Raw genomic sequence first — 16,327 nt, forward strand, 5'->3', positions numbered from 1 at the left:
ATCTTGTACAAGATGCATCATAATCATATTACTACGGTGAATATGAGGTGCAGAGTGTCACACGTCCCATTGGAGGTTATAGAGAACGAGTAGTGTAAAGCAAGCATAGAGAGGGAATTTGCTTGCATAGGGATCTAGGGGCCGGGACCATATAGCCAGCTGTTAGAAAAGCAATAGCACACTCCAGGGGCTAGCATTCATTTGCATGTGATACCTGCCCCTCTTTCAGCTATGTTCCTCACAAAGCACCTAGGGTGTCTGCCACGACCACGTGCCTTGTGTGCCATTAAGAACATAGGAACTGCCATCCCAGAACAGATCAGTGTTGGGTCGATGGAGCTATGCTGATTTAGACTAGCTGATGAGCTAGCCCTTTGTGTAGCTAGAAGGGATCCGACCTTTGCCATAGAGACAGGATAATGTAAATCGGATTTCCCAGCGACTACCAGCTTTAATGCTGTCTGTTCTTACTAATATCTTGCAGAGGAGCAGGAAGCTCCATCGAATGCCTTGGCCAGCGTGGTCCAATACGTTCCACTAGAGCTCATGGATGGTGTCATAAGAAACCTAACCAACGATGACAGCATAACGGATATGCAGATGATGACGGCGATCAGTAGGTAGGAGATGTGGGGAGGTACCGGTTGCTGAACGTCCTGGAAGGATTCTTGCTGTGCCTCAGGCCAGAAAAAGACCTGCCCAATAGCTACATTCAACCCTTCCTAGCAATTTCATCCCAGGATTCAGGCTTAGGAGCAGAATGCTCTTTGCTGGTATCCTGTACAGCCCTAGTGTGGAGGTTTGAGGGGTTTGGGGACAGGAGAATTTTGCTATCCCTCCTCACTACCCTCCAAGCATGCAGGACTCTGGGAGTAAGACCAAGATTTTCACCAGGGACTTGTGATTTTTAGGTTCCCCACTTGAGGCCCCTTAAAAGGGCCTGATTTTCAGAAAGTGCTGAGAACCTGCCCTCTGAAAATCAAGTCCCTTTAAGGTGTCTCAAGCTGGGCACCTGAAGTGGAGTCCCCCAGAATCACTAGGCACTTCTGAAAATCTTGGCCAAGGTGAGTGCAACTGCCGGTGCTTTGGATCTTTATTTAACTGCGTGACATATCCCTTGCACACACCCTGGCTGTGAAAATGGCTTCAGCCTGACCTCAGAGCTGCTGTTTTCCCTACGGGGGCTATCAGGAGGGTCTGCTGGCGCTGGTGGCTAGTAAGGCACAACTGACTGGCTTCTGGAGCAGCAGCTCCCTTCTACCCAAGCTCCTGCGAAAGTCACAGCTATAGAACAGGGAGCTCCACATGCTTGGAAAGCCTGGAGCACGGAGGAACTGCAGAAGGTGGTGGGCTGGTTAGTGATCAGTTGGTGACATAGCTCAGATACTGTGTAGCACCCAGATCCCACCCCGATGGATGCATTAGAACTACCTAGCTTGAGAGAGGTTATAAAGGAAAACCAAAGTTGTACTGGCTCCCATTTCCTGCCTGCAGTTGAGCTCCTGCTGACCCCGGCCTGCATGCAAGAGTGCTTGTCAGGTCTGTCAGATTCTCTCTCTAATTGATGTCCAGCATTCACTCAGTGTCCCAGCTTTGCAGTATCTGGCTATATGGTATCTGCCTATATCCGGGCAAGTCGGCTAAATAGCAGTTGCACAAGGGGGGAAAAAATCAATCTTCCTAGCTGTGTTTATTCCTGAAATAGATTCCAGGCTCCCTTCAGCCAAAGTCTGTATGTAGCATAAGGCTTACAGCAGCCAAGGCTGAAAAGAACAAAGGGTAGAACTTCCCTGTATGTTGCCTGGACATGCTTTTAACTCTAGTTTGCAGATTACATGGTAGGATTTAGCAGAGCTATCTCTTTTGGTTGCTCCAGTAGTGGAATGAAGAGGGGCTGGATGGGTAAAATGCCAGAGGACCTTTTTCTCCTGCAGGACAGTGGTACAGATGTGTCCTAACTTGGTGAAATGGAAATTAGCTGTAATCTAATGGTGCTTGGCTGCCGTCTGATGGTTATCGGTGGTGGTCTCAGTGCAGATCTTGGAGTCACACAAGAGGTAGCCCCCTTGTTAGCAGACTCAATGGAGATGCCAAGGAGTGAATGAGCTGTGAAGGCTTTGATCCCTAATCACTTCAGCACCCGTTAACCAGGGGGCGGGGCTACTCAGGGAGAACAAGGGTTTAGAGAGCCAGCTCCTAAGTGACCAGAGGAGGTAGAGAACAGGGGCAGCTAACTGGACTGAATGAACATCAGGCATTCTAGAGGTGGTCCTTCAAGGTCAGGCTTGGGATAGAGTCTCCTCTCTGGGGTCACCAGCCTCCTCTGCAGGCCTGTGTCCAAGTCCCAAAACTCCTCCCTCTCCCAGGTTCCTTGAGCAGGCTTGGCCTAGGAGAGTCTTCATCCTCTGGGCTCCTCAGAGAGGCCACTTCCTGCTTTCCTTTGATACCCACATTCACCTTGTCCTCCCGGTTGTGTGTGTGCTCTCATGAGCCCAAGTACAAACAATCCTCCATAAAGGGCAGGCTGAGCCGGTTCCCTTAAGTGGAGCTGGTCTTCTCCCTGGCTCCCTATGCAGAGCATTAATCCCTTCCCTACCTGTTTTAGTGCCGGGTGCGTCCATCCCATCCCAGGCTACATGTTGGGAGCTAGCACTCTTCACTGGCATAGCCGTTATACCTGGACTTTGGAGAAATAAGAGGCTTCCGCATATACGTCCCTTCCACCAGCACAAAATTCTCTTTGACTTGCTGGGGTGGGGTTTGTTTTCATAAAATCTAAAGTGATCCGAGTCAAAGTGCGTCTGTATTTCAGTGCCATTTCCAACCCCCATGGTCTTTTCTTTCTTTTCATGGGGAGCTAATCCCAGATGCCGCTGTGGACTCTAATCGATAATTCCACTAAGAGCATCAGCTTCCAAAAATAGCCGTCGCAAAATCAATTGCCTCTTTCCTTTTAAATCCTCTGTTACGATGAATGATTACTCATTGCTACCGAAGCATTAAGCAGAGCTTGTGAAATGTCATTAGGCTTACTTAGGAGCCAGCGGAAGTTTTGGTGGACTGTTTATAAATTGATGGCGCTCCAGAGAACTACATTAACATCATTCTTTCTTCGAAGTGGAATTACTTTGAAAGTCACATAGAGGGATTTTATTTTTGTGCATGGAACCATCTAGCTCGACACATAGCAAATATAGTAATAATTTACATGTGTATATAGCCCCTTTCATCTCAGAATGCTCTAGAAACTACATACATAGCAAAATCTTTCAGTAATGGGTGAAGGCAGCCACCTCTGGGGTGGGAAGGTTGTAGCTAGGGGATAATCAGCACACAGTACAACAGCAAAGTGGGGAGTGAGGAATGGGATATTTTGGCCAAGGACATTGGAGAGAAATGCCTCTTACAAAAATTGTCCTTGGATCTTCAGTACCTCTAAGGACTTTTGCTCCTCTGGTTATACAATGCAGTTCAGTGGATCATTTCTATCTCTGTCCACATAAGTGTTTCTGTGTGGCTGCCTTTCAGTGGCATTATATTTATTCCATCTGTAAAATGAGGTTCACGATACTGACTTCCTCTGCAAAGTGCTTTGAGATCTACTGATGAAAAGTGCTAAGGGTATGTCTACACTGCGAAATTAGGTCGAATTTATAGAAGTCGGTTTTATAGAAAGTGTTTTTATAAAAGTCGATTGTGTGTGTCCCCACACAAATGCTCTAAGTGCATGTAGTCGGCGGAGTGCGTCCACAGTACCGAGGCAACCGTCGACTTCCGGAGTGTTGCACTGTGGGTAGCTATCCCACAGTTCCCACAGTCTCCGCCGCCCATTTGAATTCTGGGTAGAAATTCCAATGCCTGATGGGGCAAAAACATTGTCACGGGTGGTCCTGGGTACATATCGTCAGGCCCCCCCTTCCCTCCCTCCCTCCGTGAAAGCAACGGCAGACAATCATTTCGCTCCTTTTTTCCTGGGTTACCCATGGAGACGCCATACCACGGCAAGCATGGAGCCCGCTCAGCTCACTGTCACCGTATGTCTCCTGGGTGCTGGCAGACGTGGTACTGCATTGCTACACAGCAGCAGCTCATTGCCTTTTGGCAACAGACAGTGCAGTATGACTGGTAGCCATCGTCGCCGTACTCCTGGGTGCTCTTTTAGCCGACCTCGGTGAGGTCAGTCAGGGGCACCTGGGCAGACATGGGAGTGACTCAGCCAGATCATTTCCCTTTTTAAGTTTCATCTCATGGAGATTCAGTCCTGCCGGCAGTCGTACTGCACCGTCTTCTGGTGAGCAGCCAGGAGTCGACGATGGCCAGCAGTCATACTGCACCGTCGTCTGCTGAGCACCCAGGAGATGACGATGGCTAGCAGTCGTACTTCACCATCTGCTGCCAGCGAGATGTATAGAGATGGATGAAGTGGATCAAAACAAGAAATAGACCAGATTTGTTTTGTATTCATTTGTATTCATTTTCTCCCCCCTCCCTCCCTCCCTCCATGAAATCAACGGCCTGCTAAACCCAGGGTTTTGAGTTCTATCCTTGAGGGGGCCATTCCGTTTCTCCTTGGTGCAAAGCCACCCCCTTTGTTGATTTTAATTCCCTGTAAGCCAACCCTGTAAGCCATGTTGTCAGTCGCCCCTCCCTTCATCAGAGCAACGGCAGACAACGTTTTGCGCCTTTTTTCAGCGCAGACACCATAGCACTGGGAACATGGAGCCCACTCAGATCACCGCGGCAATTATGAGCACTATAAACACCGTGCGCATTATCCAGCAGGATATGCAGCACTATAACCTGCAAGAAAAGTGAAACCAGGCAAGGAGGAGGTGACTGCAGCGTGGTGAAGAGAGTGATGAGGACATGGACAGACTTCTCACAAAGTACGGGCCCCTGCAACGTGCACATCATGGTGTCAGTTGGGCAGGTTCATGGCGTGGAACACCGATTCTGGGCCCAGGAAACAAGCACAGACTGGTGGGACCGCATAGTGTTGCAGGTCTGGGACAATTCCCAGTGGCTGCGAAACTTTCGCATGCGTAAGTCCACTTTCATGGAACTTTGTGACTTGCTTTCCCCTGCCCTGAAGCGCAAGAATACCAAGATGAGAGCAGCCCTCACAGTTGAGAAGCGAGTGGCGATAGCCCTGTGGAAGCTTGCAACACCAGACAGCTACCGGTCAGCTGGGAATCAATTTGGAGTGGGCAAATCTACCATGGGGGCTGCTGTGATGCAAGTAGCCAACGCAATCACTGAGCTGCTGATATCAAGGGTAGTGACTCTGGGAAATATGCAGGTCATAGTGGATGGCTTTGCTGCAATGGGATTCCCTAACTGTGGTGGGGCGATAGACGGAACCCATATCCCTAACCTGGCACCGGAGCACCAAGGCAGCGAGTACATAAACCGAAAGGGGTACTTTTCAATGGTGTTGCAAGCACTGATGGATCACAAGGGACATTTCACCAACATCAACGTGGGATGGCTGGGAAAGGTACATGACGCTCGCATCTTCAGGAACTCTGGTCTGTTTCAACAGCTGCAGCAAGGGACTTACTTTCCAGACCAGAAAATAACCGTTGGGGATGTTGAAATGCTTATAGTTATCCTTGGGGACCCAGCCTACCCCTTAATGCTATAGCTCATGAAGCCATACACAGGCAGCCTGGACAGTAGTCAGGAGCTGTTCAACTATAGGCTAAGCAAGTGCAGAATGGTGGTAGAATGTGCATTTGGACGTTTAAAAGCACACTGGTGCAGTTTACTGAGTCATTTAGACCTCAGCGAAACGAATATTCCCATTGTTATTACTGCTTGCTATGTGCTCCATAATATCTGTGAGAGTAAGGGGGAGACATTTATGGAGGGGTGGGAGGTTGAGGCAAATCGCCTGGCCGCTGGTTACGCGCAGCCAGACACCAGGGCGGTTAGAAGAGCACAGGAGGGCGTGGTGCGCATCAGAGAAGCTTTGAAAACCAGTTTCATGACTGGCCAGGCTACTGTGTGAAAATTCTGTTAGTTTCTCCTTGATGGAAATCCCCCCACCCTCAGGTTCACTCTACTTTCCTGTAAGCTAAGCACCCTCCTCTCCCCCCTTCGATCACCGCTTGCAGAGGCAATAAAGTCATTGTTGCTTCACATTCATGCATTCTTTATTTATTCATCACACAAATAGGGGGATAACTGCCAAGGTAGCCCAGTAGGGATGGTGGAGGAGGGAAGCACCAGGTGGCATGATGGAGGAGGGAAGGACAAGGCCACACAGCACTTTAAAACTTATTGAATGCCAGCCTTCTGTTGCTTGGGCAATCCTCTGGGGTGGAGTGGCTGGGTGGCTGGAGGCCCCCCCACTGCGTTCCTGGGCGTCTGGGTGAGGAGGCTATGGAACTTGGGGAGGAGGGCGGTTGGTTACACAGGGGCTGTAGCGGTGGTCTGTGGTCCTGCTGCCTTTTCTGCAGCTCAGCCATACGCTGGAGCATATGAGTTTGATCCTCCAGCAGCCTGAGCATTGATTCCTGCCTTCTTGCAGCAAGCTGACGCCACCTACCATCTTCAGCCCACCACCTCTCCTCACGGTCATATTGTGTTTTCCTGCACTCTGAGATTGTCTGCCTCCACGTATTTTGCTGTGCTCTGTCAGTGTGGGAGGACAGCATGAGGTCAGAGAACATTTCATCGCGAGTGCGGTTTTTTTGCCTTCTAATCTTCGCTAGCCTCTGGGAAGGAGATGATAGTGGGAGCGTTGAAACATTTGCGGGAGGAAAAAAAGGGAGAGTAGTATTTTAAAAAGACACATTTTATAGAACAATGGGTACACTCTTTCACGGTAAACCTTGCTGTTAACATTACATAGCACATGTGCTTTCATTACAAGGTCGCATTTTGCCTCTTACTGAGGATATGCCGGTTTGGTGTGAGAGATCACTCATGCAGGGCCGGGCAACAGAATTCGGCTTGCAGGCAGCCATGGTAAGCCACAGTCTTTTGGCTTCTTTATCTTTCACAACATGTGGGAATGGCTTCAAACAGCAGCGTCCTCATTTCCCATACAAAGTAGCCATTGCGTTGGCCATTTAAAATGGGTTGGCAATTTAAAAGGAGGGTTTCCGTGGTTTCCGGGTTAACATGCAGCAGAAACCCAACTAACCCCCCCCCCCGCCCACACACACACACACAACCAATTCTCTGGGATGATGGCTTCACCCCTCCCACCACCGCGTGGCTAACAGTGGGGAAGATTTCTGTTCAGCCACAGGCAAACAGCCCATCAGGAACGGGCACCTCTGAATGTCCACTTACTAAAACCACCCTATTTCAATCAGGTGACCATGAATGATATCACTCTCCTGAGGGTAACACAGAGAGATAAAGAATGGATGTTGTTTGAATGCCAGCAAACACTGGAACCATACACTGCAATGCTTTGTTCTGCAATGATTCCCAACTATGTGCTACTGGCCTGGCGTGGTAAAGTGTCCTACCATGGAGGACGGAATAAGGCTGCCCTCCCCAGAAACCTTTTGCAAAGGCTTTGGGAGTACATCCAGGAGAGCTTTATGGAGATGTCCCTGGAGGATTTCCGCTCCATCCCCAGACACATTAACAGACTTTTCCAGTAGCTGTACTGGTCGCGAATGCCAGAGCAAATTAATCATTAAACACGCTTGCTTTTGAACCATGGATAATATTTACAAAGATACACTCACCAGAGGTCTCTTCTCCGCCTTCAGGGTCCGGGAGCCCACCTTGGGTGGGTTTGGGGGGTACTGGCTCCAGGTCCAGGGTGATAAACAGATCCTGGCTGTTGGGGAAACCGGTTTCTCCGCTTCCTTGCTGTGAGCTATCTACAACCTCCTCCTCCTCATCATCTTGCTCACCCCAAAACCCACTTCCATGTTGCCTCCAACTCCTTGGACGGAGTCAAAGCACAGGGTTGGGGTAGTGGTGGCTGCACCCCCTAGAATGGCATGCAGCTCATCATAGAAGCGGCATGTCTGGGGCTCTGAACTGGAGCGTCCATTCGCCTCTCTGGTTTTTTGGTAGGCTTTCCTGAGCTCCTTAATTTTCACGCAGCACTGCTGCGGATCCCTGTTATAGCCTCTGTCCTTCATGCCATTGGAGATTTTTTCAAATATTTTGGCATTTCGTCTTTTCGAACGGAGTTCTGCCAGCACGGATTCGTCTCCCTATACAGCGATCAGATCCCGTACCTCCCTTTCGGTCCATGCTGGAGCTCTTCGGCGATTCTGGGACTGCATGGTGACCTGTGCAGGTGAGCTCGCCATGCAGGCCAAACAGGAAATGAGATTCAAAAGTTCATGGGCCTTTTCCTGTCTACCTGGCCAGTGCATCTGAGTTGAGAACGCTGTCCAGAGGGGTCACAACTGAGCACTCTGGGATACCTCCTGGAGGCCAATACCGTCGAATTGCATCCACGGTACCCCAAATTCGACCTGGCAAGGCCGATTTCAGCACTAATCCCCTCGTCGGGGGAGGAGTAAAGAAATCAATTTTAAGAGCCCTTTAAGTCGAAAAAAAGGCCTTCGTCATGTGGACGGGTGCAGGGTTAAATGGAGGTAACGCTGCTAAATTCGACCTAAACTCGTAATGTAGACCAGGCCTAAGAGCTAGGTGGAGTTCTATGTAGAGCTGGCTGAAACTTAGAATTTCTGGTTGGCGGGAAATTTCAAAAAATTTCATTTCAGAACCACAGACACATGGTGTTCTGAAACAAAATGTGTTCCTCTGGGACCTATGGCCGCTGACTGAAATTTACATGATTCTGCTCCCTTTCACCGCTGCTCAAGTGGGGTCTCTCAGGGTTTTTTTGGCTCCAGGTTGTGAATATGGGGACAGAGCCCAGTTAGAGCTGGGGCTTCTGTGCTCCTCAGCTCCATGGCAGAAAGCCAGGAAACTCTGCCATGGTGGGGCTGCCCCAGAGCTGTGGAACCTGGAAACCTGGACTCCCCATCACCTGCCAGGAACCTATGCAGGGTTCCATCGGAAACCTGCCTGTGATTGGATGAAAGCTCATTGAACCCGAGATGGTTTCACGAACACACACAAATGATGATAAAATATTTCCATTGATAATAATCTAAATTTACAAATAGGCAAAGCAAGAAAAATGCTTCCTGAGGATTTATTAGAGTTTGATTTAACAATATTTGCACTGTATGCTTCGACACGTGATATTGACCATTGATGTTTTAATACTAACAATTGTAAAGCTTCAACGTTTTGAATCTCAACAGATACTGTCATTAAATAATTAGTCTGAGCCCCCACATAATCTTCTGCAACTATACAAAATTAAATAGATAAAAATAGAAAAAAATGCTTCAAGAAAAACATCAATATTATCTGTCGACATTATAATAAAAAATAATGAAATTCTGCCAAGCCTAACTATAAGCTGATCCTAAACTCATTGAAACCCAGCGCAGGAAAAATGTCCTTACTGTAAGAACAATAGGACAGTGGAACAGACGTCTAGGGAGGTTGTGGACGCTCCTTCATTGGAGGTTTTCAAAAGGAGGCTGGAGAGCCATCTGTCTGGATGGTTTAGACACAACGAATCCTGCGTCTTGGCAGGGGATTAAACTAGATGATCCTTGCTGTCCTTTCTCACCCTGCAGTTCTATGATTCTATACAATCACCACTGGAAAGACTCCCCATCCACTTTAGTAGGTTTTGGATCAGGCCTTCTTACCAGCTATGTAGTGCTGACTGAATTACCAAAATCCTAATCCAGCAGTCACTTGTCTTGGTGTAAAACATGGGATGATTTATTTGGGGCAGTTTCTTCTTGGGTTGTCCCAAGCTCCTGGATAGGATTTTGGAGGGGACGGGGTTGTCCAGGACATCATGGATTTTATAATGCATATTTTAAGTCATTATTCCACATATTTGTTTTCCATTGTAGGATGATTGACTGGGTCTCTTGGCCCCTAGGGAAGAACATAGACAAATGGATCATCGCTCTACTGAAGGGTTTGGCTGCAGTGAAAAAGTTCAGCATCTTGATTGAAGTCACGCTTTTGAAAATTGAAAAGGTCAGTGTGCCCTTCAGACATGGCTGCAGTCAGAGTCTCTCCTTCCCCTTTAGTACTGGAGCTTCTCTGTCCTGCCTTTTGATCAAATTTGACTGAGACGTATATTGACATTAGTGCTGCAACCAGGTGATTAAAGGGGACATCGTAGAATTGGATATTTGGTGCATTGGAGCTGTGCTAGTGGCTTGTACCCACTGGAGATTGCACCCACCTTATCTTACTATCTACAGAACTGGTAGACTGGAGTCTGCCTTGTAAGGCTTTCTAGCTAGCAGTTCTTGCCTCCATATACAATGGATCTATAGAACTGGGAGGCAGAGCTGCCTAGTCATTAGATCAGGAGACTGCGAGTCAGGAGCTCGTTGTCTGATTCTCATTGGCTCAACGTGTTTCCTCAGACAAGACAATTACAGCCACCTCTAAAGTGACTGTGGATTTTGGATACCTCATTGTTGGAGGGCCCAACTTGAGACACTTAAGACCTGATTTTCAGAAGTGCCAAGCATCCGTAGTTTCTATTGATGTTAACTGTTGTGGTGGATGCCCCGTGCAGTATGAAAATCAGGCCCTGGGTGTCTCAAGTTGGTTACCCAAAATCAATGGCCACTTTAGAAGATATTACCCCTGCATCTCTCTGCCTCAGTCTCCCCATTTGTATGATGGGGGACTGTGACGGGCTTGGTCACAGAGACCCCCTTGGAATTGTCACCTGATGTGCTGAGACTACCTTTTTAACCCCCTTTTCCCCGCCAGCTTGGGACTTCAGAACTCTGTCTTGTTGAGCCAGACATACTAGCCTGCTGCAAATACAGACCCAGGGTCTGAACCACATTCTCAAAGCTGCAGACTTAACTGAAAATGTCTTAGTAAGTACTCCTGTCTTCAGCACCCAGACACCCAGCTTCCAATGGGATCCAAACCCCAAATAAATCTGTTTTACTCTGTATAAAGCGTATACATGGTAAACTTATAAATTGTTCGCCCTCTATAATACTGATGGAGAGATATGCACAGCTGTTTGCTCCCCCAGCTATTAATCACTTACTCTGGATTAATTAATAAACAAAAGTGAGTTTATTAAGTTTAAAAAGTAGAATTTAAGTTGTTTCAAGTAATAACAGACAGAACAAAGCAAGTTACCACGCAAAATAAAAGAAAACACGCAAGTCTAAGCCTAATACATTAAGTAACTGAGTACAAGTAAATCTCACCCTCAGAGATGTTCCAATAAGTTTCTTTCACAGACTAGACTCCTTCTTAGTCTGGGCCCAATCCTTTCCCCGGTACAGACCTTGTTAGTTCCATCAGGTAGTTTACATGAAAAGCAGGGGATTCCACATGAGTGGGAATGTTCCATCCCCTTTTATAGCTTTGGCACAAGGCGGGAATCCTTTGTTTCTTTCTGGGTTCCCACCCCTCCTTCTAAATGGAAAATCACCAGGTTTAAGATGGATTCCAGTATCATTTGACATGGTCACATGTCCTGTGAAACCCCTAGTCTCCATTCTTCCAAGGCTGGCCAGCATGTACCCAGGAAGTTTTGCAAGTAAACAGAGCCTTTTACAACCAATTGTCCTAGTTGATGGGAGCCATCAAGATTCTGAGCCACCATTAATGGCCCACACTTTGCATAATTACAATAGGACTTCAGAGTAATACTTCATATTTCTAGTTTTAGGATACAAGAATGATACATACATACAAATAGGATGACCATACTCGGTAGATTATAAGCTTTGTAATGATACTTTACAAGAGACCTTTTGCATAAAGCATTCTCCAGTTACATCATATTCACACTCTCATAAGCATATTTCCATAAACATATGGAGTGCAACGTCACAGGGACAATACTTACCTACCTTGGAGAATCAGCCATGGAAGGCACTTTTAAAGTGTAAAGTGTTATTGTTAACTGCAAATACCTCTTGAATGAACCAAACTGAGAGTGGCAGGGGCATATTATTTCTCCTGCTGCTGCTTTTGTTCTTTCCTTCAAATGGCTTCCTGACAGCCATTTAAAATTGGCTTGTGTTAAGGTTCCTTCCCCACTCTGAACTCTAGGGTACAGATGTGGGGACCTGCATGAAAACCCTCCTGAGATTATTTTTACCAGCTTAGGTTAAAACTTCCCCAAGGTACAAACTATTTTACCTTTTGTCCCTGGACCTTATTGCTGCCACCACCAAGCGTCTAACAAAAATAACAGGGAAAGAGCCCACTTGGAAATGTCTTTCTCCCCAAAATCCCCCCAAGCCCTACACCCCCTTTCCTGGGGAAGGCTTGATAAAAATCCTCACCAATTTGCATAGGTGAACACAGACCCAAACCCTTGGATTTTAAGAACAATGAAAAAGCAATCAGGTTCTTAAAAGAAGAATTTTAATTGAAGAAAAAGTAAAAGAATCACCTCTGTAAAATCAGGATGGTAAATACCTTACAGGGTAATCAGATTCAAAACATAGAGAATCCCTCTAGGCAAAACCTTAAGTTACTAAAAGACACAAAACCAGAAATATACATTCCATTCAGCACAACTGATTTTATCAGCCATTTAAACAAAACAGAATCTAACGCATATCTAACTAGATTGCTTATTAACTCCTTACAGGAGTTCTGACCTGCATTCCTGCTCTGGTCCCGGCAAAAAACAATACAGACAGAGGGAACCCTTTGTCCCCGCCCCGGCGCCAGTTTTGAAAGTCTCTTGTCTCCTCATTGGTCATTTTGGTCAGGTGCGAGCGAGGTTATCTTAGCTTCTTAACCCTTTACAGGTGAAAGGGTTTTTCCTCTGGCCAGGAGGGATTTAAAGGTGTTTACTCTTCCCTTTATATTTATGACAGCTTGTGATGCATTTAGCTGCTGGGATTATGGTAGCGGTGGGTTATAGATTAGCTTTGGGAGTGTTGGCATTTTTTGCCCGTTACCTTGTGAGATGCCGATCTTGAAAGAGGAGGATATGGCTGCTAGCCCTCTGCTTTCAATGCACAGCTTCCAGTGATTTGTCTGAGGGGCTGAAGACGTTGGAAACATCATGGCAAAGAAAGTGAAGATTAATTTAGAAAATGTAACATGGCTTTACACTTGTTTAGCGCCTCCCATCTGAGGAGCTCAACTCATCTTGGCCTTGTGGCAGCACTTCCAGCCCTGATGCGGGATTGGGCGAGGCACACTACACGTGTGCCACAGGGAGTCTCTGCCCCAAAGAGCTCACAGTTATGGTGGGTGGAGAGACACAGCAGGTGCAAACAACTGGCCACTGGGGGCAGGGCAATGTGCAAGCGAAACAGTTATGTTTGGCATCCCGAGTAGCAGTGCCGGCACCTTGTGGAGTGGTGAGCCTCCAAACACTCCTGTGAGCTGGGAAGCTGTTATCCTCCCCTTACAGAGAGGGAAATTCCTGGCCCAGAAAGGTCCGAGGACTTGCCAGGGTTCAAGCTTCAGGTCCGTGGCAGAGCCAGGAATAGAAGGTGGATCTCCTCACTCTCACGCATGTGCTGTAACCACAGGCTCATTACGTTCTCTTTTTGCGAGAGACTCCTCACCACAGTATGAAAACCTCTTGGAGAGCTTTCTGCGCCCCTGCCCTGACCCGTCCATCAAATCTATTTTTGCGGAGCCTCCCACATGGCAATCCCAGGAACAGGGGATTCTTGTCTCAGGAGTATCCCTTCCCACTAAGCCTATCCAGTCTAGGTCCTGATGACAGGAAGCCCCGCCACCCAGACCTTCCCTTTCTCTTGTCTTGTACCTCTCTCCTCTCCGTCACCTTCAGCATTGAAGGTGTCTTTCCCTGCCATGCCCAGGGCCAGTACATGCTCCTCCTTCCTTCCTTCCCCGCTTCGCCTGCCTGCCAAGTGAGCCTGCCTGCCAAGTGGTACTGGAGAGAGACAGGGTGCTCTGGAGATGTGTTGGCTCAGCAGCAGCCGCCGCTTCGGGGCTGGCGGGGCAGCCAGGAAAGGAAGCCAGGGCACGCACTGGCCTCTGGGGTTGCTGAAGCTTGGGGATGCGGGATTCAGCATCTGTCTCGTGGAGAGGAGGATAAAGAGACCGACCACACCCCGCTGCTCTGTGCGCCTTGCTTTGCTGCCACTGAGCGGAGAGAGCAGGCTCTGTCTCATCTCACCCAGCCGCCGTCAGCCGACGCACCTAGAATCGCAGCACTTGGGACTAAGTCGGGTGTGCTGGCAAGGCTGCTTCTGCCATAAATACACTTGAACTTGACTTCAAGAATTGCTCCAGTCCAGCAGTAGGAATCTGGAGGGTGCAGGGAACAGAAGCTGTTTCCTCTTGGAGCAGCTCTTAACTACTGTGCCCAGGGAGCTGGCGAGACGTTAATGGGATCCCTTTTAGTCCAGCTGTGCTGCAGTCACCGTTTGTGCCTTCGTCGCCCCTCACGGTCTCCCCGGTGCTCGGCTCGGCTCCCCATGCTGCTGCCCCCCACCGGCTCAATGCAGAGAGGTCTCCACATCAGGACGGCTGTCTTGATTTTTAAAACTCTCCAGTCTCCCTCCGGGGCCTTGTCTTTGTTTTCATCACTCCCCTAATATTGACTTCTGCCTGTCCAAGAGCCTTGTGTTCATGGCTCTGCCACAGATTCCCTATGACAATATTTCCCAAACAGTGGGTCCTGACCCACCATTGGGTCGCAGGATGGTTGCCATGTCCAGGGCTGGATTAACCCATCACAGGGCACTGGCCTAGGCAAACGTACACTTCTGGCCCAGTACACAGGGGAGGCTGTGGGGTGAGGGGTGGGGTTTGAACAGCGAGCCTGCCCTGCACTCAGCTGACCGCGATGGCTTCTGTCTCATGGGGTTGAGCCCCACTCTCCTCTCCAGACACCGTGGCCAGGTGCTCAGGGTCACAGCATCACACAGGTTTGGCCCAGCCAGAAGTTGGTGTCTGGTTGCAATACCAGTCACTCAAATTTGGCCCTGCCTCCCTCCTGTCAGTTTGGAGGGTTGGCCAGGCTGAACCTGAGTGGCTCTGCGATCCCATCATGCACCTGGTCGTAGGGAGCCAGCCTGGCTCTGTAAGACAGGAGCTGTCCCTGCAGGGTGCGTGCAGGGTGGGCCCACTCTCCAAGACTCCAGTCGTCCTCCCGCAACTCTCCTCCACACCGGGATTAGCTGGGATTAGGCTTGCAATGCTGGGGTGGAACGTACATATCGTGTCTGTTTAGAATGTAAGCTCTTCAGGGCAGAGATTGTCTCTCAGCCTCAACTAGCCCAAGGAGTCTGGGTTATGGTCCTTCATCATCCCAAACTGGAATTATCCCTAATCTTCCTGGCCTGCGCCTCCAGAACATCCCTCTATCTCTGCTGTTATTAGACGCTGTACAGTCTGAAGTTGTATTCCATGGCACTCTCCCCATCCATGCACCAACCAAGCCTCACCCTACTTGTCTTAAAAGAGCAGATCAGAGAGCTTCCTGAGTCATGCAGAGGTGTTTCCACCAATCTTAATAAGACGTGAGGCCACCATGTTTAATGTGGTGCCTTGGTAGTGTGTGCACCTTGCCTTTCTGTGCTTTTCCCTCCATAGGTCTTTTCCAAGTTGCTGTACCCCATTGTGAGGGAGGGAGCGCTGTCCGTTCTGCTGTACATGCTGCTGAGTTTCCAGCACTCGCATGAAGCATTCCACTTGGTAAGGCTAAATACAGACTTAAACAAGTGTGTCATATGGAACGTATCATACCTCAGTTCAGTACGATGAATGTAATAGCTAAGGTAGCTACAAAAGAGCCTGGAAGCAAAGACACTAGAGCAGTGGTCTCCAACCTTTTTATGCCCATGATCACTTTTTGAATTTAAGGCCAACCCAGGATCTACCCCACCCCTTCCCCAAAGCCCCGCCCCGCTCACTCCATCCCCCACCCTCCATCACTCGCTCTCCGCCACCCTCACTCACTTTCACTGGGCTGGGGTAGTGGGCTGGGGTTCGGGAGGGGGTGCAGGCTCTGGGCTGGGGCCAAGGGGTTCGCAGTGTGGGAGGGGGCTCTGGGCTGAGCCTGGGGCAGAGGGTTGGGGTGCAGAAGGGGGTGCAAGCTCTGGGAGGGAGTTTGGGTGCAGGAGGGGACTCTGGGCTGGGGCAGGGTTTGGAGTGCACGAGGGGGTGGTGGTGCTGGTTCTGGGAGGGGGATCAGGCTGGTGCTTGGGGTGCAGGAGGGGGTTTAGGGTGCGGGAGGGGAGAAGGGGCCAATGTGCCCCTGCGGCCCCTGAGGAGTGGGGGGAGGGTGGCACATGGCTCAGCGCACTGCCCCTCT

The 16,327-nt window shown here is 49.0% G+C and overlaps 1 protein-coding gene across 1 annotated transcript in view; it reads left to right on the plus strand.

The window, feature by feature from the left end:
• Window positions 1–16,327, plus strand: part of USP35 (ubiquitin specific peptidase 35) — a 69,326-nt gene that overhangs the window by 27,258 nt on the left and 25,741 nt on the right. The window contains exons 3-5 of the mRNA XM_007067408.3: window positions 485–620; window positions 9,930–10,059; window positions 15,607–15,708. Of these exons, the coding sequence (XP_007067470.1) occupies window positions 485–620; window positions 9,930–10,059; window positions 15,607–15,708 (368 nt within the window). The remainder of the gene's footprint in view (window positions 1–484; window positions 621–9,929; window positions 10,060–15,606; window positions 15,709–16,327) is intronic.

This window comes from Chelonia mydas, chromosome 1 (assembly GCF_015237465.2).
Source record: "Chelonia mydas isolate rCheMyd1 chromosome 1, rCheMyd1.pri.v2, whole genome shotgun sequence".
Lineage (NCBI taxonomy): Eukaryota > Metazoa > Chordata > Testudines > Cheloniidae > Chelonia > Chelonia mydas.